This window comes from Canis lupus, chromosome 27 (genome assembly GCF_011100685.1).
Source record: "Canis lupus familiaris isolate Mischka breed German Shepherd chromosome 27, alternate assembly UU_Cfam_GSD_1.0, whole genome shotgun sequence".
NCBI classification, from domain to species: domain Eukaryota; kingdom Metazoa; phylum Chordata; class Mammalia; order Carnivora; family Canidae; genus Canis; species Canis lupus.
Genome location: NC_049248.1, coordinates 42747578 through 42775039, shown reverse-complemented (window position 1 = coordinate 42775039; position 27462 = coordinate 42747578). Strand labels below are relative to the sequence as shown.

The 27462-nt window shown below is 38.8% G+C and overlaps 1 protein-coding gene across 2 annotated transcripts; it reads right to left on the bottom strand.

Annotated features, from left to right (window-relative positions):
- On the bottom strand, positions 1 to 27462 carry TMPRSS12 (transmembrane serine protease 12). Of its 2 annotated transcripts, XM_038577657.1 has the most exons (5): positions 27206 to 27452; positions 26224 to 26419; positions 17382 to 17650; positions 4348 to 4490; positions 1 to 577 (listed from the first exon to the last, which is right to left on the bottom strand). In XM_038577657.1, the coding sequence occupies exons 1-5, from the start codon at positions 27399 to 27401 to the stop codon at positions 326 to 328; spliced, it is 1056 nt and encodes a 351-aa protein (XP_038433585.1). In that variant the 5' UTR covers positions 27402 to 27452; the 3' UTR covers positions 1 to 325. The 2 variants fall into 2 exon arrangements, with proteins under 2 accessions (XP_038433585.1, XP_038433586.1); XM_038577658.1 differs by lacking the exons at positions 1 to 577; positions 4348 to 4490 and adding an exon at positions 5046 to 5350 and having other exon boundaries at positions 27206 to 27462.

Genomic DNA, 27462 nt, shown 5'->3' with positions numbered 1-27462 from the left:
TTTCATTTTAATTATAAACTCTTTTTTATTTGGTATTTATTTACATAAAGTATATATTTAATAACTGAATATTCTATACAAACTCTAGGAAAGTATTCCAAATGTGAGATTATGATTATAAAAAAAAATCAAAATACATCAAAGAAGCATGTGATTCAGTGCCAAATTTATAATCAAATATTTAATATGTCACAATCCTTTTGTTCCAAAAAATGTTCACATGAGAAGTGTAAGTGGGCAGTCACTTGTCAAAAGAATAAATGATTTTCATTATGTAGAACATGGAAAGGGACACAATGTAAAATAGAGGTTCTCCAGAATTTCATTATGGAATTGCTAGCAAGACAACAGAACCTGAAGCTACAAGGACCTGTCCAAGTAGAATATTAATGTTAAATATACTTTTACTGCTTGCCCGGTACAGGTGATCTGTCAGCCACTTTTGATAGAAGGATGGCCCACAATAGACACCAGGAAAATTTTTTCGACCACAGCCATATCCGAAACTGGTAATTCCCATTACAAAAAATCGTTTATGTTCTGGAAAGTAGCACATTAATGGTCCACCACTATCACCCTATTAAAAAAGTCCCAAAATAGTGTTAGTTGCTTCTAGTAGTCTTTAAACAACAGTAAAGCTGGAATAAATTAATCACATTAGTCATACATTTACATAAATACACATTTTCCATATACCTTCAAGTTATAAAAAGCCATAGATTTTTCAGTTTTATATTCCAACTCAGACAGGAGTTGGAGGTGGTGAATAACTTCCTATCTACATGGTTTTGAACCAGAATTCTACAAATCACATTGTTTGGATTTTTTTTTTTTTTTAAGATTTTATTTATTCATGAGAGACACAGAGAGAGAAAGGCAGAGACACAGGCATAGAGAGAAGTAGGCTCCGTGGCCGGAGCCTGATGTGAAACTCAATCCCGGGTCTCCAAGATCAGGCCCAGGGCTGAAGGCGGTGCTAAACCGCTGAGTCACCGGGGCTGCCCTGTTTGGATTTTTTTAGTACAATTATTCTGAAGAAATAACTGGGGAAATAGTATGCAAGATACTGTAAGTACTAATAGAGTCCTTCTGTTGCTTAATGCTGTGAAAAGTGTAACTTTAAGATGGACAAAGGATTCTCTCTCTCTCTCTCTTTTTTTTTTTTTAGATTTTATTATTTATTCATGAGAGACAGAGAGAGAGAGAGAAAGACACAGGCAGAGGGAGAAGCAGACTCCAATACTGGGAACCTGATTGAGGGACTTATCCCGTAGTCCCGGGATCATACCCTGAGCCAAAGGCAGACGCTCAACCTCTGAGCCACCCAGGCTTCCCTGGACGAAGCATTCTTTAAGGTGTGTGTGTGCCTTGCTAACTAGTGGAGAGGAGTGAACCGGTATCTTGCAAGAGATGGCATCTTTCTAAGTGTGAATGTTGGCAGGTGCAAGGTAACAGGAATAAACGGCTAAGGCTCTCAGTCCTATTACAAATAACAAATGTCTGGCCTGCTTTACGCAATACTGTCATTCCACCAAAACACTCTTATGAAGGACTGGTAATCATGGAAAACAGCAAGGACACTGAGAGAACAGTTTCAGCCCCTAAAGATTAAGGACTCTCTTTCTTTCTTTCTTTCTTTGAGGAGGGCGTGGAGGGAGGGGGGAGTGGAGGGAGGCGGGAGGGAGGGAGGTGGAGGGCGGGAGGGAGGAGGGGGAGGGAGGGAGGGAGGGAGGGGGGGGGAGGGAGAGAGAGAGAGAGGGAGGGAGGAGAGAGAGAGAGAGGAGGAGGGGGAGGGAGGGAGGCGAAGGCGGGAGGGATGGAGGCGTTATGGGGGATGCGGGAGGGAGGGGGAGGATTTTCGGGGAGGGTTCTTTCTGTTTTTTGGTTGTATTTCTTTCTTTTCTTCTTTCTTCTTTCTTTCTTTCTTTCTTTCTTTCTTTCTTTCTTTCTTTTTCTTTCTTCTCTTTCTTTCTTCCTTTCTTCCTTTCTTTTTTTAAAGATTTTATGTATCTATTCATGAGACACACACACACACACACACACACACACAAACACAGAGGTAGAGACATGGGCAGAGGGAGAAGCAGGTTCCCTGCAAGGAGCCTGATGTGGGACTGGATCCCTGGACTCCAGGATCAAGCCCTGGGCCGAAGGCAGGCGCTCAACTGCTGAGTCACCCAGGTGTCCCAAGGATTGTCTGTCTGTCTTTCTTTCTTTTTCTTTTTTTAAAGATTTATTTATTCATGAGAGACACAGAGAGAGAGAGAGAGAGAGAGACACGTGGGCAGAGGGAGAAGTAGTCTCCTTGGGGGGAGCCTGATGTGGGACTCAATCCCAGGACCCTGGGATCATGACCTGAGCCAAAGGCAGATGCTCAATGACTGAGCCACCCAGGTGCCCTAAGGACTGTATTTCTAAGATGTTTTCAGCTTCTCTCTATAAGGCAGGCATGGAATAGTTATTTTTTTTTATAACAAGGATGTTTTGCTTATGAATGCAGTTCAATTAGATTAGATTCTCTACTGTTTTATTCAGCAAAATTTTGAAAGCAAAGGACACTGGAAAGATAAACCCTGGATTACAGAAACCAGAATAAGTAGGAAAAGTTTAGAGCATGGGGATACCACTTGGGAGTGAAGTGCTGATATATTTAGAAGTAGTGAAGAAAAGAGGGATAAAGAAAGATTCAGAAAGTCCAAGAGACAAAACAAAACAAAACAAAAAAGATAAATCAACTTCATAAAAATAAAAAACTTCTATGCTACAAATGATATCATCAGGGAAATGAAAAGAGAGACCACAGAATGGGAGAAGTTACCGGCTAACCACATATCTGGTAAGAGACATGTATATAGAATATATTTAAAAATGCTTATGACTCAATAACAAAAAAGATAAATGACTCAATCTAAAAATGGGCAAGGGCAGCCCCGGTGGCGCAGCGGTTTAGCGCCGCCTGCAGCCCAGAGTTTGATCCTGGGGACCCTGGATCAACTCCCACGTCGGGCTCCCTGCATGGAGCCTGCTTCTCCCTCTGCCTGCGCCTCTGCTCCTCTCTCTCTGTGTGTCTCTATGAATAAATAAATAAAATCTTTAAAAATAAATAAATAAATAAATAAAAATAAAAATGGGCAAAAGAGAAATAGACATTTCTCCAAAGAAGACGTACAAATGACTGGCCAATAAGCACATGAAAAACTCCACATCATTAGTCACCAGGAAAATGCAAATTAAACCCACAATGAAATGCCACTTCACACCCACAAGGATGGCTATGATCAAAAAGACAATAACAAATGCAAACAAGGATGTGGAAAAATTGGAGTCTTCGTATTGCTGACGAGAACGTAAAGTAGTGCAGCCACTCTGGATAGAGTTTGGCCATTCTTCAAAATGTGAAACATTGACCCAGAAATTCCAGTGCTAGGTGAAATTTCCAAGAGAAACAAAAACATATCTATGCATAGACAATGTATACACAAACGTGTATAACGAAACTATTCATAATAGTAAAAAAGTGTAAATAGCTCCTATCTCACGACTCCTGGGTGGCTCGGTGGTTGAGTGTCTGCCTTCGGCTCAGGGTGTGATCCCAGGATCCAGAATTGAGTCCTGCATCGGGCTCCCCACAGGGAACCTGCTTCCCTTGCCTGTGTCTCTGCGTGTCTCTCATGAATAAATAAATAAAATCTAAAAAAAAAAATAGCTCAAATCTCCATCAACTTATGAATGGGTAAAATGAGGCACATCCATACAACGGAATATTATTTGGCAATAAAACGAATAAAGTATTAATACATGCTACAATATGGATGAACCCTGGAAATATGGTAAGTGGAAGAAGCCAATCACAAAAGACGGCATATTGAATGATTCCATTCATACAAAATTTCCAGAATAGGCAAATCTATAGGGATTAGTGGTTGCTCAGGTCCAGGGCAGGTGGGAAGAGAATGGGGAGTGATCTGTAATGCATAGAGGCTTCTTTTCGGGTTGATAAAAATGTTCTAAAATTAGATTATGATGATGGTTGTACTGTTCTGTAAATATACTAAAAAACCATTGAGTTGTACACTTTAAATGGGTGAATTGCATATATGTAAATTATTATCTCAATAAAGGTAGTAATAAAAAAAGAAATATTTCAGGCAGATTTTGCCTAAAGTTGACCATGAAACCAAGGAATCAGGAAAGCAAGAGGATTTGGATTATTGGAATGTAGTTAAAAAGGAGAAAAAAGAATTTAGTACTTGATAATTAAGACCTCACCAGAAAGTGTTCAAAGGCCTTGTCGAAGTTTCTTTCTAGCTTTAGAAAATATTTCAAAGGAAAATCGTTTGTTCTTACCCTGCAAGTATCAAAAATCCCATCTTCAGCACCTGCACAAAATGAAGTGTTAGGAATAAATTTCCCATAACTCTGCTCAGAACCACAAATCTTACGAGAGATATAATGCACTTCTGCTTCCTGTAACACATCTGTAATATTACCTGTTAACAAAAAAAAAACAGTAAATGATTTTGGAGAGCAGGCATTTTGACAGTAACATAAAATGTTCGTGTTGAATAGGTTTTCTTTCCAAAGTGGTTCAACAACTAGGTAAAGCTGTATCCATAAATGCATGCATGTCTAAGAAGACTGTGGAAGAATGGTCACCAAATGTTAATTATCTCTAGAGAGTAGGAATTTCAGGTTATTATTATTTTTGCTTTCCTCTGCTTCTTGAAAGTCTCTCAAAAGTCTCTACTTTTTTTAAAAAAAGATTTATTTATTTATTTGTGAGGAGGCAGAAGGAGAGGGAGGGAGAGAGAGAATCTCAAGCCTATTTCCTGCTGAGCGCAGAGCCCCACGTGGGGCTCGATCTCACAGCCCTGAGCTCATGAGCCCAGTGGAAACCAGGAATTGGATGCCCAGTCAACTGTGCCATTCAGGTGTCCCAAGAATCTATACTTTTTTTTTTTTAAGATTTTATTTATTTATTCATGACAGACACACAGAGAGAGGCAGAGACACAGGCAGAGGGAAAAGCAGGCTCCATGCAGGGAGCCTGACTTGGGCCTCGATCCCAGGTCTCCAGGATCACACCCTGGGCCGAAGGCAGCACTAAACTGCTGAGCCACCGGGGCTGCCCAGGATCTATACTTTTCACAAAACAAGGCTATTTAAAAATTGTCAAGGGCCAAGGAGGTAAATGCTGAGATTAGTCTCAGGGTGTAAGTTGTGAATAATTTTTATTAAATTTTCCGAATGCTAAGTCTTGAAGGATGGTCTACATTGCAAATGAAGCAGATTTTTAGTTCATATACTCCCTTAACTTCTCTGTTAATTCCTGGACATAACTGGTTCTTTGCTATGGAAAAAATAGGAAAATAAAGGTTAACACTTCAGGAACTATTAAAGGACAGATTATTGTAAGATTTATCCATAGAGAAGCTTCTGTAACAGCAGCATCTGATCTTATCAGCCTGTCTCCGAGTTGCTGTTGTCACATATGGTACTTGAGTATTTTGTGTGCCCTGCATCCTTCCCCATTGTCCCCTTGGCTGTAGGTGGGCAGATGACCTAACTATTCCATTCCTAGAACTATTCCATTCCATTCTCCTAGGACACTGACTGGTCTAGGAATACATATTGTATTATATTAAATATAAATCTAGCCAGTTGGACTGCTTCCCTAGCACTGTTTTAACTGTAGCTGCTGGAGGAAAACCTTTTCCACTATCGTCACATGACTGCTTAGTTTTAAGTTCAAAGCAGCCTGCAGCCAAACTTCAACTTTATGATGACAGGCAGCCTGAGAAAATAATCTATATGCAGAAAGAATAGGCACAGGAAATAGAAATAAAATATGCCCTAATGGCATGCATTCTCAGAGGCTTCTCAGAGGCCAGCCACATTTCTGCCCTTTATTTAAAAATAATTAAGGTAATATTGGCTGCATATATAAACAAATATTTGTAACATAGAAGTTATAGGCTGTAATAATGAACACCTGTGAACCTACCACCCAATTTACACATCTGAACAATACCAATACCAATACCGTATTGGTGTAGAGCTCTTAAAAATAACTAGAGATTTTCAAAGTGAATGAGACAGAGAGCTGAGAAACAGATGTCTGGTTTTCTTTTCTGTTCCCTGGTCACTTAGAATATAACAGAGACTAATTAGTATAGCTTTAAAATAAACCTCGATTTCTGGATGGCAACTCCTCCAACATATTTTTCTTTTGGAGGAGTGTCTTGGCTATGCTTGGGTCTTTTAGAATGAGCTTTTTAATTCTCTCAAAACTCATGTTAGGGTTTATCATTCCTTGTTTCTGTTTTTGTTTTGTTTTCAATGTTTCAGATAGAATTGACACCTTTATGACATTGAGTTGTTCTATTCAAGCATAAAGTTATACCATTCCATTTACTTAGGTATTCTTTAGTGTCTCAAAAATGTTTTAGGATCTTTTCCATAAAAGGCCTGCTATCTTTTGTTAGATTTGGTTTTAGCTACATAATCAGTTTGGTATTATTGTAAACATTAACTTTTATTAACTTTCTTCAACATTCTATTTTGAAAAATTTGAAAACTAAAGCAAATATGAAAGAATTTCTCAGTAAACAGCCATATGCCAACCTCCTATAGATTCTTTAGTATTTTTGTTTCATCTGTTGTTATTTTAAAAAGATAGATTTATGTATGTATGTGTATTTTAGAGGGGCAAGGGGGAGAGAGAGAGAGAGGGAGAGAAAGAACCTCATGCAGACTCCACACTGAGCACACAGCCTGACCTGGGGCTCCATCTCACTACCCTGAGGTCATGACTTGAACCAAAATCAAGAGTTGGATGCTTAACTGACCAAGCTACCCAGGTGCCCCTGTATTTATTTTGGCAACTTTTGATTTAGATATAATTTCAAAATAATAGAGAAGTACCAGGAGTAGTACAAGGAACTGTCAAATACCTTTTACTCAAATTCAACAATTGTTTACTTTCGTCACACTTGCATTATCATTTGTATTGTGTGTGTGTATATAAATTTTTCTGAATCATTTGAGAGTGAATGGCAGACAATGTGCTCCTAAATCCTTAAATACTTTTGTGTGTATTTCTTAAGAACAAGGACATTTTCTTACATAACCACAGTACATTTATTAAGATCAGGACCATCAAAAAAAAAAAAAAAAGATCAAGAAATTTAACACTGGTACAGTACTATTAACTAATTCATGTTTAATCTCCAAGTATTTTTGGATTTGCCAGGTATCTTTTTGTTATTGGTTTATAGTTTAATTTCATTGTTTATAGTTTAATTCCTTTAAATTACTTTCTGTCTCTATGATTTGCTCATTCTGGACATCTCATCATATAAATAGGATCATACAATATGTGGGCTTTTATGTTGACCTTATTTAACTTAGCATAATGTTGTAGCATGAATCAGTGCTTTGTTTCTTTTAATGGCTAGATAATATCCATTGTATGAATATATTCCTTTTTGTTTATCCATTTATCCATTGATAGATCTTTAGGTGTTTTGTTCGTTTTCGTTTTCTATTTTGAATAGTGCTGCTATGAGCATTTGAGTACAGGTTTTTGTGTGGACATGTTTTCATTTCTCTTGGGTATATACCTAGGAGTGGAATTTCTTTTTTTTTTTTTTAAGATTGTATTTATTTATTCATGAGAGAGAGAGAGAGAGAGAGGCAGAGACACAGGCAGGCAGAGGGGGAAGCAGGCTCCATGCAGGAAGCCCAACGTGGGGCCCGATCCTGGGACTTGAGGATCATGCCCTGGGTCGAAGGCAGGTGCTAAACTGCTGAGCCACCCGGGCTGCCCTAGGAGTGGAATTTCTGAGTCATATGGTAACTATATATTTAAAACTTTGAAAAAAAAGAAGAAAAATAAAACTTTGAGGAACTACCAAGCTGTATTCCATTTTATATTCCCACCGGCAATGAATAAGTGTTCCACTTTCTTCACATCCTTGTCAACACTTGTTTCTAACTTTTGACTATAGATATCCTCATGGGTGTGACATCTGTTAACTTTGAAAATTACATTTCCTAACTATTGAGAGTGTATAAAAATGAAATAGATTTTGGTATTTTGGTTTTATATCTGGACATTTTACTTGACTATTAATTCCAGTGTCTTATAGATTCTTTATTAATGCAGATGGTCACATCACCTGTGAATAATGACTCTTTTATTATTACCTAAGTCATACATGTTTTTGCATCTTTTTCCAGTGTTACTACACATGGTAGAATCTCTACTATAATATTGATGACAGTAGTGATGGTGGAGAAAGTTGTTCCTGATTTTAAAAGAAATGTTTTTCTGTAATAATGATGTTCTGTAGTCCAGAGGTTGATAACCTTACTCAGGTTCTGGAAGTTCACTTCCACCTCTCGATTGTTATGTTTGTTTTTTAAGATTTATTTATTCATGAAAGACACACAGACAGAGGCAGAGACATAGGTAAAGGGAAAAGCAGGTTCTCTGAAGGGAGACTAATGTGGGACTCGATCCCAGGACCCCAGGATCACGACCTAAGCCAAAGGCAGACGCTCAACCACTGGGCCCCCCAGGGGTCCCTTGACTGTTTTGTTTTGTTTTTTGACTGTTGTGTTTTTAACAGGGCTTCTTCTGTACCTATTGGGATAATCATGTTTTTTAAAAAAATCCTTTGGTCAGGGACGCCTGGTTGGCTCAGTGATTGAGCATCTCCCTTTGGCTCAGGGCGTGATCCTGGAGTCACAGGATGGAGTCCCACATCGGGCTCCCTGCATGGAGCCTGCTTCTCCCTTTGCCTGTGTCTCTGCCTGTGTCTCTGCCTTTTTCTCTCTGTGTCTCTCATGAATAAATAAAATCTTTAAAAAAATAAACCCTTTGATCAGTTAATGAGGTCAACTACATAAAGAGACTCTAACATGAAACCATCCTTAAATTCCTTGGATAAACTCATCTTGATTATGTTGAATTCTATTTATACTACTCTTGATAGATTCGGTGTCAGCACAGAGCCTGACACAGGGCTCAATCTCATGACCCTGAGATCATGACTTGAGCCAAATCAAGAGTCGGACACTTAACTGAGCCACCCAGGCATCCTCAGTCAGTTTTCAAATCTACCTTGACTTCCACTTTTTTTGTGAGTTTTCTCGAATTTTCTCCACACATGTATGGTTTCCCAGTAAGGCAAGAATGTTTGGAGAGCTTACTGAGCCAGTCTACAGCTCTCTCATTTCTGGGATTTTTCTGTCAAATTTCTCACTGCTATTGCCGGCTATATCTACGACTATGATCCCAGGCCAGTAGAGTTGTGGATTTTCCCCATTTGTATCTTGCTGCTGAGTTCATTACTTTTATTGATAATGATGCTATCCTGGATTTTCAACTGCTTTTCCAAATAGAGTTCATATCCTCTGGCAACAAGATTCTGTTCTTCACGGCCTAGGTAAAACTACTGCCCTCACTGACTGATCTGAGAAGGGAGTTGCGAGCACCCAAAAGCAAGAAAACCAAAAATTCCTCTTTTAACTCCAATTTATAGTTGTTTATAATAAACAAATATTTCTCAATTTGTCGTGTTCTTTGGTTGGTTTCCAGGACCCTGAAATGGTTGGTTTTGACAATTTTGTTCAGTTTACATTTATTTGGGAGAAGAGGATTTGCCGACTTCCCCATGCCATCACAACCAAAATTCCCATTCCTTTTATTGTTTGTAACTTAATCATAATCAGATTTCATACTTTGTACATTACCTATCCTTTGAACTTTGAGTTTTGCTTTATGGCCTAATAAGTGGTCAATTTAAAAAAAAAAAAAAAGATTTATTTGAGAGAGAGAAGATGTGCATGTAAGTGGGGGGGAGGGGTAGAGGAAGAGAATCTTCAAGCCTACTCCTTGCTGAGTGAGGAGCCTGACTTGTGGGGCTTGATCTCACAACCTTTGGGATCATAACGTGAGCTGAAAACCAAGAGTTGGACACTTAACCAACTGAGCCACCCAGGTGCCCCAAGTGGTCAATTTTTATAAAGATTCCACCTGCACTTAAGAAGATAAAAGCCTCTGAATTTTTGAGTGCATGGATTTGGCTATTAAATCAAGCTGGCTAATTATGTTGCGCAAATATCCCAAATCTTTACTAAGTTTTCATCTGTTTGATTTGGTAAGAATAAAAATAGTTGTATTCTCTACTATCATAAAGGAGTTCTAACATTTGTCGTACAATTCTATTTTTCCTTAATATTATCTGGGTCCTATTTATTAGGCTCAGAAGTCCAGAATTGTTCTAGCTTCTTGGTGAGTTGAAGCTTTTCTAAATAAAAATGACCTTCTTTATCCCTAACTCTTTTGCCTTAAAGTCTATTTTGCCAACAATTTGTATAGTGATACTAGCTTTCTTTTAATTTTACTTGATATATTTACTATTGTCTTATTTCAATCCTTCCATATCCTTACATTTTAGGTATCCCTCGAGGTAAGCTGGATCTCCTACTCCCTAATCTGATTATCTGTCTTTTAACTAGTGGTTTGGTCCATTAACATTTATTGTGATTATGAATATATTTAGGCTTGTTTCTACTGTCTTATTTTATGCTTTCTATTTTTCTCTTTTCCTAAGCTGATTTCTCCTTTCTTAAGATTTTGTCTTTATTTTCTTATTCCATGTTACTTATTCCAAGTTTTATATCCTCTATTTCTATTATTCAAATTTGACCAATCATGCTTAAATCTAATATTTTTTTAATTTTATTTTTTATTTATTTATGATAGTCACAGAGAGAGAGAGAGAGAGAGAGAGAGAGAGGCAGAGACATAGGCAGAGGGAGAAGCAGGCTCCATGCACCGGGAGCCCGACGTGGGATTCGATCCCGGGTCTCCAGGATCGCGCCCTGGGCCAAAGGCAGGCGCCAAACCGCTGCGCCACCCAGGGATCCCAAATATTAATTAGTATCTTAACACTTCTGAATAATAATATACTGAGACTACTTTAACTCTGATCCATTCTGAAATACAGGCTTTCCCCCCAATATTTAGGTATCATTTTTTTAATTCCATGAATTATACATTATATTGACATTGCACTATTGACATTATAGACCAGATAATTCTTTGTTGTGAAAGGTGAGAGGACTATCCTGTGCACTGAAGGATGATGAGCAGTATTCCTGACTTCTACCAAGATGCCAGTAACCTACTTACAGCCTGCCCAGTAGTAACAAAATTTTCTCCAGACAGTACCAAATGTCCTGTGGGGACAAAATTGTCCCTAGGTGAGAACCACTGTTGTATACAGTATTTATTTATATTTACCTATATAGTTATCTATTTTTTTGCTCACTTCTGCATTACATACCTCCTTTGTGGCATCATTCTCCTTTCTGACGCATTTATTTCCTTTGGTGAAAGATTACTGGTGGTAAACTCAGTTTTAGTTCACTCTTATTCTCCAATGATAGTTTACTTGGATACATAATTACAGGTTTATTTATTTTCTCTCAGTATTTTTTTTAAAGATTTTATTTATTTATTCATGAGAGGCAGAGAGAGAGAGAGGCAGAGACACAGGCAGAGGGAGAAGCAGGCTCATGCAGGGAGCCCAATGTGGGACTCGATTCCGGGTCTCCAGGATCACGCACTGATCTGAAGGCAGACGCTCAACCGCAGAGCCACCCAAGCGTCCCTTCTCTCAGTATTTTGACCATGATATGATATTTCATTGTATTTTTGACTGTCATTATTGCTTTCAAGTTTTCTGAAGGCTAACCTGTAGTTATTTTGTAAGGACTTTTTTTTTTTTTTTTTTCCCCTGGCTGTATCGAGATCTCTTGTTTTTGTTCTGCAACTTCCTTACAATGTATGAAAAGGAATTATATTTTGTTTCAGTTCATGGATATCTGGATTCATGTCTTCCATCAGTTATAGAAAAATTTCAACCCACATCCATTGAATATTGCCTCTCCTCTATTCTCTTCATTCATTCTTTCTAACATTCTCATTAGATGTATATTTGACTTTCTTATTCCATCTTTTTTTTTTTATTCCATCCTTCTTATACTTTACTGTCATAATCTTTTATTTCCTCTGTGCCAGTCTAGGCAATTTCTTCAGGTATATCTTCTAGCTCACAAATTTTCTCTTCAGCTGAGTCTGATTAATTTGTCCAGTGAGTTACAAACTTTAGCAGTTACATTTTTTCGTTTTTATTTTTATTTTTTATTTATTTATTTATTTATTTATTTATTTATTTATTTATTTGAGACACACAGAGAGAGAGGCAGAGACACAGGCAGAGGGAGAAGCAGGCTCCGTGCAGGGAGCCTGATGGGAGACCCAATCCTGGGACCCCAGGATCACGCCCTGGGCTGAAGGCTGGCGCCAAACCACTGAGCCACCTAGGGAATCCCCGCCCCCCCCCCCTTTTTTTTTCATTTTTAAAGATCCCATTTGGTTCTCTTTTGGAGGAGGGTCAACAGGAGAGGGAGAGAGAGAAACCCAAGTAGGCTCCATACCCAGCATGGACCCTGACACAAGGCTGAATCTCACAACCCTGAGATCATGACCCGTGCTGAAATCAAGAGTTGGATGCTTAACCAACTCTTGGCACCAACTCTGGGTGCCAACTCACCCAGGCACCCCTGGTTCTCTTTTAAATCTGCCTGGTCATTCTAGATAGTCTATTGCTTATTTCTAATTCTACTTTTTAATGTCTTCAAACAATTCACATATACTTATTTTGTATTCTATACCTAAAATATTAGTATCTGAGATCCTTGGAGGATCTGTTATTTCTGTTGACTTTCATTATTATGATTTTTCTCTTTATGTGTTTGGTAAACTTTGTAAGCTAGATCTGGTTGATTTTAATTTGTGGAATCCTAAGTATTTTCTGACTTGGCACTAATTTAGTCCATTGAGTTTATGTCAAATATTGTATTTTTTAATTAATTTTTTTGAGAGAGCACACACATGAACTGAGGGGGAAGGGCAGAGGGAGAGAATCTTAAGCAGGCTCTATGCCCAGCATGGACCCTGACATAGGCTTGATCTCACAACCTTGAGATCATGACCTAAGCCAAAGTCAAGAGTCAGACACTTAACTGAGCCACCCAGGTGCTCCTCAATTATTATATTTTTTAATTATTATAATTGTTTAGTTTTTTTTCATAGCTCCTTTTTATTCATATTTTTTAAAAAAGATTTTATTTATTTATTCATGTGAGACAGAGAGAGAGAGAGGCAGAGACACAGGCAGAAGGAGAAGCAGGCCCCATGCAGGGAGCCTGATGTGGGACTCGATCCTGGGACTCCAGGATCACGCCCTGAGCCAAAGGCAGATGCTCAACCGCTGAGCCACCCAGGCGTCCCTTTATTCATATTTTTAAGCATATCTCCTTTATTTCTTATAATACATTAAAACACTTTTTATTATTTGATCTCAACATCTGAAATTTTTGTGGGTCTTATTTAGATGTCTACTGTTTCTGCTCTCACTCATAATGCCTTGTTTGCTTTGGTGTTTAGTAATTTTTACAATTATAATCCATTTTCATTGAAACTTTATCAGGTGGAATTCTTTTGAGGTCTTAGATGAAATTTAGTTTCTGTACAAATGATTTGTATTTGATCCTCTCAGGAACCTAGAGACCTTATCAGCCTATGACTTATTTAAACTAAATCCTAAGCTTGAATCTTTCTATTCAGAATGATTTGGGGAAACAACTCCATTTGAGTGGTATTTGTAATTATGTTTTCTTGGAAAATTTCTACCTTTTCCCCCTTCAATTAAGCAGTTTTCCTAGAAATCCTGGAGGTAGGGGTGGAGGTTGAGGATGCTTTGGTTATATCTTGTTTAAAAAAAAAAACAACTTTATTTCAAAAGAATTATAGTCATAGGAAGTTGCAAAGATAGTACAGTGAGGTACAGTGCACTTGTTATCCTATTTCCTGCAATGGTTACATCTGTGTAACTGAAGAGATACAATATCAAAATCAAGAAATTGACATTGGTACAATGTATGTGTAGATCTGTGCCACTTTATTGTATGTGTACATTCTTATAATTGCCTCCACAATTAAGGTATAGAACTATTTAACCATCACAAAGATCTCCTCAGGCTACCTAATCGTCTTACACCTAGCATCCAGTAATTAGTTCTCCATCTCTGTAATTTTGCCATCTTGAGAATGGTATATAAATGGAATCATACAGTACATGCCCTTTGAAAATGGCTCTTTTCTTCACCCAGCATAATGCCATCTAAGTTGATGCATGGGGCAGCCCAGGTGGCTCAGCGGTTTAGCACGGCCTTCAGCCTGGGGCGTGATCCTGGAGACCTGGAATCGAGTCCCACATCGGGCTCCCTGCATGGAGCCTGCTTCTCCCTCTGCCTGTGTCTCTGCCTCTCTCTCCCTGTGTCTCTCATGAATAAATAAAATCTTTAAAAAAAAATAAGTTGATGCATGTATAATGCATATAATTTTTAACTGTTTAGTATCATTCCATGTTAAGGATATGCTACAATTTGTTTAGTCACTCATCTAATTAAGGAAGGACATTTAGTTTTTCCCAGCTTTTGGGTATCACAAATAAAGCTTTTATGAACATTTGTTAACAGGTTTTTGTATGGACCTGTTTTCATTTCTCTGGAATAAATGTGCAGGAGTGTGATTGCTGGGTCATATATGTATGTTTGTGTGTTTTTAAGAAACTGTATCTCTGGTGTTTGGTGCATACACATATAAGATTGCTATGTCTCTTTTGTGGATTTTTTTATATCATTATTATTATGTTCCTTACTGTCCCTAGTAGTTTTTTTTTTTTTTTTTAAGATTTTATTTATTTATTCATGAGAGACAGACACAGGCAGAGAGAGAAGCAGGCTCCACGCAGGGAGCCTGATGTGGGACTCGATCCTGGGACCCCCAAGATCACACCCCGGGACAAAGGCAGGCACCAAACCACTGAGCCACCCAGGGACCCCTAGCTTTATTTGTTCTTACCTCTACTTTATCTGATATTAGTGTAGCCTTTCCTGCCTTTTTTTTTTTCCCCAGTCCAGTTCACTTTTGATTAAGTTGCCATGGTATATCTTTCCCCATCCTTTTATTTTCAACCTGCCCATATCATATTTAAAGTGAACTATGTATAGATGAACTACATGCTGGGTCATGAGTCTGACTCATTCCCAGAGTATAGCCTTCTGGCTCCAGCTTCATGAGAATCTCTGCCCACACACTTGAGCGGGCTTTGTTCTTCAATCCTCTCAAGGCCCACGAAACCACAAAAATTCACATTCAGTGTTATGGCAAATACCATCAAGATAAAAGCCAATTTCAATGCTTCAGTTATGTAAGTTCCAGTCTTCACACTCAGTCCTTGACCTATGTATTTTCTCTCTTAATAGTTTTCACTGGGAAGGTTGGTGTGTGCATGGAATCTACCATGTTGCTAGAGAGCCAACTTAATCCTTAAATCAGCTGACAGGTATTATTATTCTCATCTTGCAGATCACAAAAATATATGACATTGTGAAAGATGATAATAGAAACACATGAGTTTTGAGGCAGGCCAACCTGGCATTGAATTTTCACTCCTTACTTAGCTGTGTGACTTTGGCAGCTTACTTAACCTCTTCAAATCTGTTTATTTATCCACATCATAATATTTCTCATAGTGTTATTGGGGGCATTAAATGAGAAACGGGTTAAAGTGCTTAGCATTTTATCAAGTACCTAGCCCTGAATAAATGGAAGCTGTTCCGGTCAATGTTATTCTAATTGTTTTTAAAGAGTCTATAACTTGCCCATGGTCATTTAGCTAGTACAATCTAGGGCCGAGATTCAGACTTAGGTCTGTGATTCTAAAGCCCATACTCTTTTCCCTACACATCGCTTTCTTGTGTTTTTTTTTTTTTAAAGATTTTATTTAACTATTCATGAGACACAGAGAAAGAGAGAGAGAGAAAGAAAGAGAGAGAGGCAGAGACACAGGCAGAGGGAGAAGTAGGCCTCCTGCAAGGAGCCCTGATGTGGGATTCAATCCCAGATCCCGGGATCATGCCCTAAGCCGAAGGCAGACATTGCTCAACCGCTGAGCCACTCAGGTGTCCCACTATCTTAACTTGTTTAAACAGTATTCACAGAAGAAAAAAAGAAAAATAATAATTCACAAATCTTTCATAGAGTTATCTGTATCATAGCTAAATAATCTACACTTATTTAATTATTTTAAAAGTTTTTTTTAAAGTTTATTTATTGAAGTAAACTCTGCACCCATTGTGGGTCTCAAATTCATGACCCCAAGATCAAGAGTTGCATACTCTTCTGACTGAGACAGCCATGTGCCCCTAGTCTACACATTTTTAAAAAAGATTTATTCATCCGTCCTGGGGTGGTGGGGGAAAAGGCAAAGGAAGAAAGAGAAAGAGAAAGAATCTCAAGCAGAGTCCCTGCTGAGTGGGGAGCCTGGTGTGGGGCTCCATCCCATGATCATGATCCAAGCTGAAATCAAGAGTTGGAGGCCCAACAAACTGAGCCACCCAGGAGCCCCTCCACTCATATTTAAATGGCTAGTTTCTATGAGGAATAGAAAAAAGAGTCTCAGCACTTGATCTCATATATTGCTAACTAGACTTTGATTTCCTCAAGAACAGTTCATATTTAATGTAGTACTTAGCTATTCAGGCTTTTGAATAAAGAAGACCTGGATTTGCATCCTGGCTTCTCAACCTCTAAGATCCATAATTCCTGATCCGTTCAAATAGGAATAATTAACATTAACTCCCTAATAGGAACATTTTGAAGATACAATAATATATTTAGAAGGGCCAAAAACATGGTAAGTGGTCCCAAATGGTAGTTCTTGTTAGTACCAGAGGCAGAGACTATTTTCTACATTTATGTGTTCATAGTTCATGATAGTTCAATTAATTGATAATTAGTGCCCATTTGTGCACTAAAGAAAATATATAGCACTCAACCTCTTTGATATTAAACAGGGTATTAAATAAAAAGGACATTAAATTTGATTCCTTACAGCCATAAGCTTAAGATAAGCAATGCTCTTACAGAGCTGGCTCTATCACCTCTGAGTTTCAGGAACTATAAAAACACTTAGAAACATCATTCTCTCTGAGAATGTTTAGAGGTTCAAGTATCTTAGCATTATAGCCAGAGAAAATCTCTATTTCTGCTCTGGAAGATAATTTTCTCTTTCCTAAAAGCAAGACAAAATATAAGAAAAAAGACACTTGCTTTTAAATGGTTTATAAAGATCTATTGCTCAAACTCATGATATAAAGAGATGAATATATAAAAGGGTTCATCCTCTCCAATAATCAGGAAAAAAATCTATATATAAAATTCAGATTATAATTACCTTCTTCTTCTGTTCTTCCCCAGCCGCTTATAAAACACTTTGTGTTTTGGTCCAGTTTTTGGAAAATATCAAAAGGTAGACAAATAGGCTGGATATACTCATTATATCTCACTGCTTTTTTTAAATGAAACAGTGCAATATCATTTACAAAAGTTTCCAAATTGAAGCCTGGATGGATAATGATTGCCTTAACTTTTATCTTCTTGGAGTGTGGATGATGCACGTTTATATTATTAGTTCCAATCACAGCTCTCCACATTAAAGGATCTCTGAAAGAGAATAAATGTTATTACAAATATTTATTTAACTGAGTAAATATTCTTAATCTCCTAGTTTTTGTTTTTCTCATTTTAGATTAATAAAACTTTAATCCTACTTTCATGTACATAAAGTCACATCAAATAAAAACCAAAATATGATGATGTAGGAAAGGAAAAAAAGATCAGTGGAATAGAAGGTCCAAAAACAGACTGGAAAAAAAAAAAACAAAACAAAAACAAAAGACTGGAGTACATGAGATTTTAACATATGATTAAGGTAGCACTTCTTTTTTTTTTTTTAATTTTTATTTATTTACTTATGATAGTCACAGAGAGAGAGAGAGAGGCAGAGACACAGGCAGAGGGAGAAGCAGGCTCCATGCACCGGGAGCCCGACATGGGATTCGATCCCGGGTCTCCAGGATCGCGCCCTGGGCCAAAGGCAGGCGCCAAACCGCTGTGCCACCCAGGGATCCCTTAAGGTAGCACTTCTTTACCAGTTGACCAAAGAATGAATTATTTGGTAAGTGCTACTGGAACACCTAGCTAATTAACTAGTTTGAAAAGTGAAATAAAACTAAATACCTGAAAAACATTAAACAGTAAAATAAACTTGAAACTGATTAAGTATTTAAATGTAAAAAATTTTTAATATAAAACTTTTAATTAAAGTCTTCTTTTAGAAATACTTTAAGTGGTATATCTGTGATTTGCTTCAAAATAATTGAAGGAAGGAGTTGGTGAGGATAAAGATGAAATAAGATTAGACATGAGCTGGTAACTTGAAGTTGGGTGATAGATACATGGGAATTCACTAAACTATTCCCTCTACTTTCGTAAATTATTATTTTTTTTTTTTTTACTTTTGTAAATTCTGAAGTTTTAGATGGAATATTTGGATATTAGCATGAGAATTATAAAAATTAAACTAGAACGAAAATGTTGATGAATACATAGCATTGATAGGAGAAAGAACTTTTAATAAAGTATGACAACAACAACAAAAAAATAAAGTATGACAACATTACATATATAAAACAGGAAGCAACTAGTGGATTCTTGAAAATCTAAAAAAAACAATAAATAAAGTAAAAACTCTTTTGTTGGTCAAAATCAACAATTAAAACCTTAAGCATTTAATAGTTGTTACATTTGGAAATGGATCAGGAAGGAGGATCTTTTACTTTATACATTGCTATTTACAAACGCTGAAATTCCTTTTCATCCTTCAAATTGGCAAAGCTGGTGAATGTGTGTGTGTATTTGACAATAATGCTCAGGACAGATAACAGTCACAAAAACAAGGGTGCCTGGGTGGCTCAGTGGTTGAGTGTCTGCCTTTGAATCAGGTTGTGATCCTGGGGTCCTGAGATTGAGTCTCATGTCAGGCTCCCCACAGGGAGCCTGCTTCTCCCTCTCCCTATGTCTCTGCTTCTCTCTCTCTGTGTCTCTCGGGAATAAATGAATAAAATCTTTAAAAAAAAAAAAACACAGTCACAAGAGCAAAGGAACTCTTACTCATGTGGAAAGTATAAATAGACGGGTATCCTGGCAGCATGTATCAATAGTTTCCTGGCAGCATGTATCAATAGTTTATAGAAGTTGCATTGTATTTTTAAAAAGATTTATTTATCTGAGAGAGAGAGCAGGTGGAGGGGCAGAGGGGCAGGAAGACAAAGTTACTAGCAGACTCTCTGTTGAGCACAGAGCCTGACTTAGGGCTCAATCCCAGGATCCTGAGATCATGACCTGAGCCAAAACCAGGAGTTGGACACTCAACCGACTGAGCCACTCAGGTGCTCCAAGTTTCACTGTATTTTACTCTGCAATTCTACTTCCTAGAATTTCTCCCAAGGAAATAGAAGATATTTAGTTCTCTTAAAAGTAAATTAGGTGGCCTCTAGAAAGCCTACCAAAAAATTTTAAAGCCCTAGTTCTATTTTGTATAAAAAAAAAAATCACTACTTTAAGCTACTTTGAAATAATGATCTTTCGGGCAGCCCAGGTGGCTCAGCGGTTTAGCACTTTGGCCCAGGATCGAGTCCCATGTTGGGCTCCCTGCATGAAGCCTGCTTCTTCCTCTGTCTCTCTCTCTCATGAATAAATAAATACTTTAAAAAAATGATCTTTCTTTTCATTTCCAAACTTACTCAATTTATATTCCTTCCTTAATTTATATTCAGTCCATGAGATTAAAAAAAGGCTGTATACATTGAACACTGTAAAACGTTGCTGAAATCAAAGAAGACATGAGGAATGCCCGGGTGGCTCAGTGAATGAGCATCTGCCTTTGGCTCAGGTCATGATCCCAGGGTCCTGGGATTGAGTCCTGCGTCGGCCTCCCCACAGCAGGCCTGCTTCTCCCTCTGCCTATGTCTCTGCCTCTCTCTTTGTGTCTCTCGTGAACAAATAAATAAAATCTTTAAAAAAAAATAAAGAAGACATGAATAAATGGAAAGATCCCATGTTCACCAACTGGGAGACAATATTGTTAGGATGACAATACTAGCCAAGGCAATCTATAGATTCAATGCAATCCTTATAAAAATCCAAAAAAAAAAAATCCTTATAAAAATCCCAGTATTTTTTGAAGAAATAGAAAAACCCATCCTAAATTCATACAGAATATCAAGGGACCCCAAATAGCCAAAATAATCTTGAGAAAGAAGAATGTAGTTGGAGGACTTACATTTCCAGACTTCAAAACTACTGCAAACAAACAAACAAACACTACTGCAAATGTACAGTAATCAAAACACTGTAGTACTGGCAGATACACATACACACACATACACCCCAACGAAAAAGAATAGAGAGCTCAGAAATATACCTTGCATATTGTCTCAACTGATTTTCAACAAAAGTGTCAAGACAATTCAGTGGGGAAAGGACAGACTTTTTCAACCAATTGTACTAGCAAATTGTATATGCATGCAAAAGAATGAAGCTGGACACTTTCCTTACACCATATGCAAAAATTAACTCAAAGTAGATAAAGGCCTAAATATAAAAGTAAAAAAAAAAAAAAAAACTCTTAGAAGAAAAAACACAGGAAAAAAAACACAGGAGAAAACTTTCATGATATTGGATTTGGCAATGATTTCTTAGATATACACCAAAAATACAAGTAACCATAAATAAATTGGACTTCCTTAAAACTGAAAACTTTTATGCATCAAAGGACATTATCAAAAAAGTGAAACAACCCACAGAATGAGAGAAAATATGTTCAGATCATATATTTGATAAGACTTAATATCAAGAATATAAAAAGGATTCCTACATCTCAACAAAAATCCTAGTTAAAAATGGGCAAAGGATTTGAATAGATGTTCCTTCACAGAAGATACACAAATGGCCAATAAGCATATGGAAAGATGCTCAACATCACTAGTCATTAGAGAATTGCAAATTAAAACCACAGTGAGATACCCTTCACACTCATTAGGATAGTTATCATAACAGTAGTGTAAGTGTAACTAGTGTAAGTGATGAGCAATGAGCTAGGCATATGGAGACTGATATTCTGAATCTTTTTCTAATCAGTATGGAGTACTGAGATAGAAGAAACAAACTTAAGAGATATTGTGCAGTGAGTTAACTCGTCGGCAATGGAGCTATTTGGTGATATTATCTGAAAGAATAGAGAAGGAACAGGATTACAGGATTTTATTTATTTTTTATTATTTATTTATTATTATTATTTTTTAGGATTACAGGATTTTCTTTTTTTAAAGATTTTATTTATTTATTCATAGACACAGAGAGAGAGGGGCAGAGACACAGGCAGAGGGAGAAGCAGGCTCCACGCAGGGAGCCTGATGTGGGACTCGATCCCCGGTCTCCAGGATCACACCCCAGGTTGCAGGCGGTGTCAAACCGCTGCGCCACCAGGGCTGCCCAGATTACAGGATTTTAAAATTCATCTTCCAATTGGTTGAGACTGACTCCAGTATAAATGTATAGCGGGGAGCTAGAAATATAACTCAGCTGGAGAGACTTGGGAGTTTCTAGCACATGGTGATTGCTGAGACATCTCTAAGAGTACAGAGATGATAAGCCAAGAGGATAAGAGTTGGACTCTAGAGAATGTTGCCACTTAGATGATGACAAAGACTGACCAAGGAAAAGGAGAGATTTTTTTTAAAAAGGGAGAGGTGACTTAGAAATGAAGAAAAGAGATAGTTTCAAGAACAGTGTTGGTCAACTTTACCATAGATTATAAAGGTCAAATTGGATGGGGACTAAGAAGTCATTGGATTTGGGATGGAGGTGGATCTCTCTCTTTTTTTTAGAGATTTTATTTATTTATGAGAGACACAGAGGGAGAGAGAGAGGCAGAGACACAGGCAGAGGGAGAAGCAGGCCCCATGCAGGGACCCCGACATGGGAGTCAGTCCCGGGGCCCCAAGATCACACCCTCGGCTGAAGGCAGGCACTAAGCTGTTGAGTCACCCAGGGATCCCCACTGAGGTGGATCTTTAATAGTGGGTTTTGACCATAGAAATCAGGCTGCAACTGGCATTTTAGGAGTCAATGCAAATGAAGCAAAAGGGAGCCTCTCAAAGAGAGTCCAACCACGAAGGGAGGTACAGAAATAGGTAGGGTTCACAAATAGATTGCTTGGGCTTTTAAATAACAATGGAAGGCAGCCCCAGTGGCCCAGCAGTTTAGCGCGGGCTGAAGGCCCCGGGTGTGATCCTGGAGACTCAGGATCCCTGCAAGGTGCCTGCTTCTCCCTCTGCCTGTGTCTCTGTCATGAATAAATAAATAAAATCTTAACAATAACAACAATGGAATGACCTAAACATGTTTGAGGGTTGTAGGGAAGAAACCAGAGAGAAGACTGAAAAATACTAGAGAAAATGAGGTATAATGCAACAGCACACGTTTAAGAACTGGGTTTAGGTCAGGGGGCTGCTACTTAACAGTGGTATGATCTCAGGCAAGTTACTAAATTTTCCTCATCTCTGGATTCCTCAAGTATAAAACAGAGATGATAATAGCTATCTCAGACAGTTACTGGTAGGCTTTTAATTTTTTTTTAAGACTTTATTAGTACAAGCAGTTAGAGGGGCAGATGGAGAGGGACAAACAGACTGCTGAGCAGCGAGCCCAACTTGGGGCTCAATTGCAGGTCCCTGGGATCATGACTTGAGCTGAAGGTAGATGCTTAACTGACTGAGCCAACCAGGCGCCCCGGGGCTTTTTGTGTAAAAAAATTATAATTATATAATTTATAATTATATATAAATATAATTTATATATACATATTTATTTATATATTTATATAAATATATATATATACATATATAATTTATATATACATATATAATTATATTTAACATCCTTAGTACCTAATCTCAGAGCAAGTCTTTGAATAAATGGTTGTTCTAAGAAGGAATAAGGGATAATTGATGGTGCAAGGTTTAGGAAATAAGGGGGGGGGGGCTGGAATAGAATGTGGCAAAGTTAGTTCTCTCACAGGACACTCCTGAAAAGTAGAGAATATACCTCAGTAATGTCCACTGCCTCAGCACCTAGCCCAGTCCCTAGCATATAACGTACATTTACATCCAGTAAATGTTGAGTAAAGGAGTAAAGACGTCAGTAAGATTTAGTCTTGAGAAATGTTAAGTGGAATATGAACATTATCTTCAAATGCCTGGAAGGCTAATTGGGTTGAATATATATGGGTTCAGAAAGCAGATAAAAAAAACCAAGACACTTATTTCAACATAAGAAAAGCTCTCTAAGAATTAAAGCTGTCCGAAAATGAAATGAGATTCTTTCCAAGGTAGCAGTCCATCATCACATGAGATGCCTCAAGTAGAGAGCCACGTGTTATGTTATGGTTATGTGTGGGGTTTCATTCTGGCAAACCTGGATTTGATCCCCAATTTTATTGTTCTCCAGCCATGAGCAAGGTATTTGTCTCAGAGCCTCCCTACAGCAGAGTGGTTGTGAAGATTAGTGAAAATTATGTATGAAAAACAAATGCCTGGCTTAGTAAATTGAAGCAACAATTATTTCAGACTAGACAACCCCTAACTTCACTCTTGTAAGGATTCATATACAGGACAGAGGCTTGATCCGACTTTAAAATGCCTCTTTTAACTCTAAGATTCTATGACAATATAACAAAACTATATTATTTGACCAAGGTCATACATCTTGCAGGTCTGTTTTTTTTTTTTTTTTTTTTTTTTAAGATTTTATTTATTTATTCATAGACACACAGAGAGAGACAGAGACATAGGCAGAGGGAGAAGCAGGCTCCATGCAGGGAGCCCGATGTGGGACTCAATCCCGGGTCTCCAGGATCACACCCCAGGCTGCAGGCAGCGCCAAACCGCTGAGCCACCGGGGCTGCCCGCACCCCCCCTTCCCCGGTCTTGCAGGTTTTGAGACCTTCCTTAAAGTCACAGCACCAAAAAGTCACAGCACCAGAGTGTCAGGGAAGACTAGGATACAGGTCTCCTCAATCCAAATTCATTGTTTTTCCTACCGTGTCAAAGGACTAGACCAGTAAAAGGACAACATCAGGACTTAATAGGCAAGAAGAGCTTTTCCAAGAATCTTCAAACCATATCAGACCTTTCCTCCATCAATTTAAGGTCTGAAAGCAGTTTTTAAAGATAGCATGTTAGGGGAGCCTGGTTGGCTCAGAGGAGCATGGGACTCTTGATTTTGGGGTCATGAGTTCAAGCCCCATGTTGGGCACGGACCCTACTTAATAAAAAAATAAGAAGTTAAGATAGCATTTTATAAAGCATCGTATTGTAAAACACCCCTGAAAGAACAGAATTGATTCCTAACTCTGAAACTTTTATTTTTACATCTCTTTCTATACCCTTTGTTTACCTTAATATCTTACTATTTTTCTACCTCTATTCTTCAGAGGTCAATTTATGGAACTGAAATGCATCTTTCAAAAATGTAGTATACAGGAGTGCTTGGCTGCCTCAATTGGTAGAGCATGTGGGAGGCTCTTGGTCTCAGGGTCATGAGTTCAAGCCCCATGTTGGGCACAGAGCTTTCTTTAAAAAAAAAAAAAAAAAAAAAAAAAGTATACAGATTAAAACCTTACATACCCTATCAGGTCAGTTGCCCTCAATTGAATTTTGAGGGTGTTAGTTCCTCTTATAGACTTTTCATTCTTCACCAAGAGAGCTGTTCTCTTAAAAATTAAATTCTAAAGGATATTATAGGACAGTACTATGGCTTCCCAAAGGATTTTTCATAGAGCTTCATACTGAATGGTTAGGAGGATCAGAGAATTCTTTTTTTTTTTTTTTTAAAGATTTTATTTATTTATTCATGAGAGACACACACAGAGAGGCAGAGACACAGGCAGAGAAGCAGGCTCCCTGCAGGGAGCCTGATGCAGGACTTGATCCCAGGACCCCGGGATCACCACCCAAGCCGAAGGCAGATGCTCAACCCCTGAGCCACCTGCGCTGCCCGGATCAGAGTTCTATTCTGTGGTAAATCCTATTTCTCTAAGACTGACATTATCCATACAATAAACATTTATTATGTCTTCTATTAAGTAGGCCAAGTCCTATATTAGTCCAAGGAATACAAAATAAAATACATAGCCCTTTTTAAAAAAAAGCTCATGATTCAGGGGCACTGGGTGGCTCAGCTGATTAAGTGTCTGTCTTGGGCGCAGGTCATGAGATCTTAGGATCTTGGGATGGAGCCCTCATTGGTCTCCCATTCAGTGGGGAGTCTGTTTTCCCCTCTGCCCACCTTCCCTCATGCTTGCTTGCTTTCTTCCTTCTTTCCTTTTAAATATCTTATTTATTTATTTATTTGACAGAGGGAGAGAAGGCACAAGCAAGGGGAGTGGGAGAGGGAGAAGCAGGCTCCCCACCAAGCAGGGAGCCTGATGCAGGGCTGCATCCCAGGACCCCGGGACCATGACCGGAGCCAAAGACAGATGCTTAACAGACTGAGCCACCCAGGTACCCTACTTTCTTTCAAATAAATAAGTAAATAAAAAATTTTTTAAAAACCCTCAAAAAACTCATGATCCAATAGTGAGAAAGGCAAACACAGAGTTACAATATAATAGTTTTAAAAGCTAAAAGACAACTGCCATTATTTAAAGCACAGTCTGACAAATTGCAACCAGAGACCAAATCTGACTTAGCTCCTATTTTTTGCATAGCCCACAAGCAAAAAGATTGTTTTTTTATACTTGTAGATGGTTGGGGGGGGGGGGGGTAGGGAACAAAATTTTTTAAAAAAAGTATTTTGTTCCAATTTCAGTGTTCATAAAGTTTTATTGGATCACGGCATACTTATTCAATTATATTAGCTATGGCCACTTTGGTTCTATAGTGACAGAGCTGAATAGCTGTGAGAGAGTCCTTAAAATTTTTACTATTTCTAGAAAGTGTGTTGACCTCTGATTTATAGTTCTCATTCCAACAAAACCGTGTGCTGGTGTAAAGCCTTATGGCTACTGGTAAACACACAGCGTAACTGAGCACGGCTGAGGTCAAAGGGTCCTCTGCCGCTTGAAAATATCCCCCGAGGAAATAAAATAGAGGACTTGTGCTCTGAATACATACCTAGTGTCCTTAGTACAGTGGGCAGCTGTGAGGACCCAGTTATTTTTCACTAAGCTTCCCCCACATATGTGAGCAAGAATTCTTCCCGACTGAATCTGCAGGCTAACTACCCACGGCCATGCACCAATTTGAGCTGCTGTGCCCCCTACTATCCGAGACCCCTTCAATGCATCTGCAAGTGGCGCTATTCCGCAACCTAAAAACAAAAATCATATATTATTTGCACTGAACATCTAATGATATGTATTCCTAATCTTAACATACTAATATATAATATAATCTTTTAAATTCCTATTTACTTATTTTAAATTCCTATTTATTTATTTTTTTTTTAATTTTTATTTATTTATGATAGTCACAGAGAGAGAGAGAGAGAGAGAGAGAGAGAGAGAGAGGCAGAGACACAGGCAGAGGGAGAAGCAGGCTCCATGCACTGGGAGCCCGATGTGGGATTCGATCCCGGGTCTCCAGGATCGCGCCCTGGGCCAAAGGCAGGCGCCAAACCGCTGCGCCACCTAGGGATCCCTATTATTTATTTATTTACTTTAAATAAATAATAAATAAATTCTAATTATTTATTCACGAGAGACACAGAGAGAGGCAGAGGCACAGGCAGAGGGAGATGCAGGCTCCCCGCCCGACGCGGGGCTCGATCCAGGGACCCCGGGGTCACGCCCTGAGGGGAAGACAGACGGTCAACCACTGAGCGGGCCCCTCAGGCGCCCCGATTCCACTGAATTTTTAGTCTTTAAAATGGGAATGACGAGCCTCAGAACAGTCTGAGCATACAAGGCCGAGCTCCACAAGCATACGGTGTTCCTGCCAGGACCACTACACTGTCGTCATCAACGGGGCCGCTTGGGTCTGTACATTTTGGAGGCAGAGGGAAAAGCAGAAAAGGAGGGACCCCGACTCAAACGCGACCACACGGGGGAAGAACACACGCGGGCGCTGTGCAAAGGCGGGACTGAACCGATACTGCCCTCTGCGGCCGCCGCTCCGTCCTCCGGGGCCTGCAGCGCCTTCCACCTCCCTTGCCGGGCCCTACGCCAGCCCGGGGCACCGGCCTGCTCCCGCCAGGAGCGGCGCCCCGTCCGCTCGGAGAGCCAGTCGTGTCCGGAGTAGGGGAGAGCGCTCCCCACGAAGAGCAGCGCGGCGCTCAGGAGCCGCAGCCCCATCTTGGAACTTCCGGTGGGCAAGATGGCGGCACGCACGGCCTAGGAGGCGGCGCATGCGTGC

Coding starts and splice junctions, on each gene's coding strand:
- TMPRSS12 (XM_038577657.1), bottom strand. CDS start 27,401: ATGGGGCTGCGGCTCCTGAGCGCCGCGCTGCTCTTCGTGGGGAGCGCT. Junction 26,420..27,205: donor CGGAGCGGCGGCCGCAGAGG/GCAGTATCGGTT, acceptor TTTTGTTTTTAG/GTTGCGGAATAGCGCCACTT. Junction 4,491..17,381: donor GGGAAGAACAGAAGAAGAAG/GTAATTATAATC, acceptor TTTTGTTAACAG/GTAATATTACAGATGTGTTA.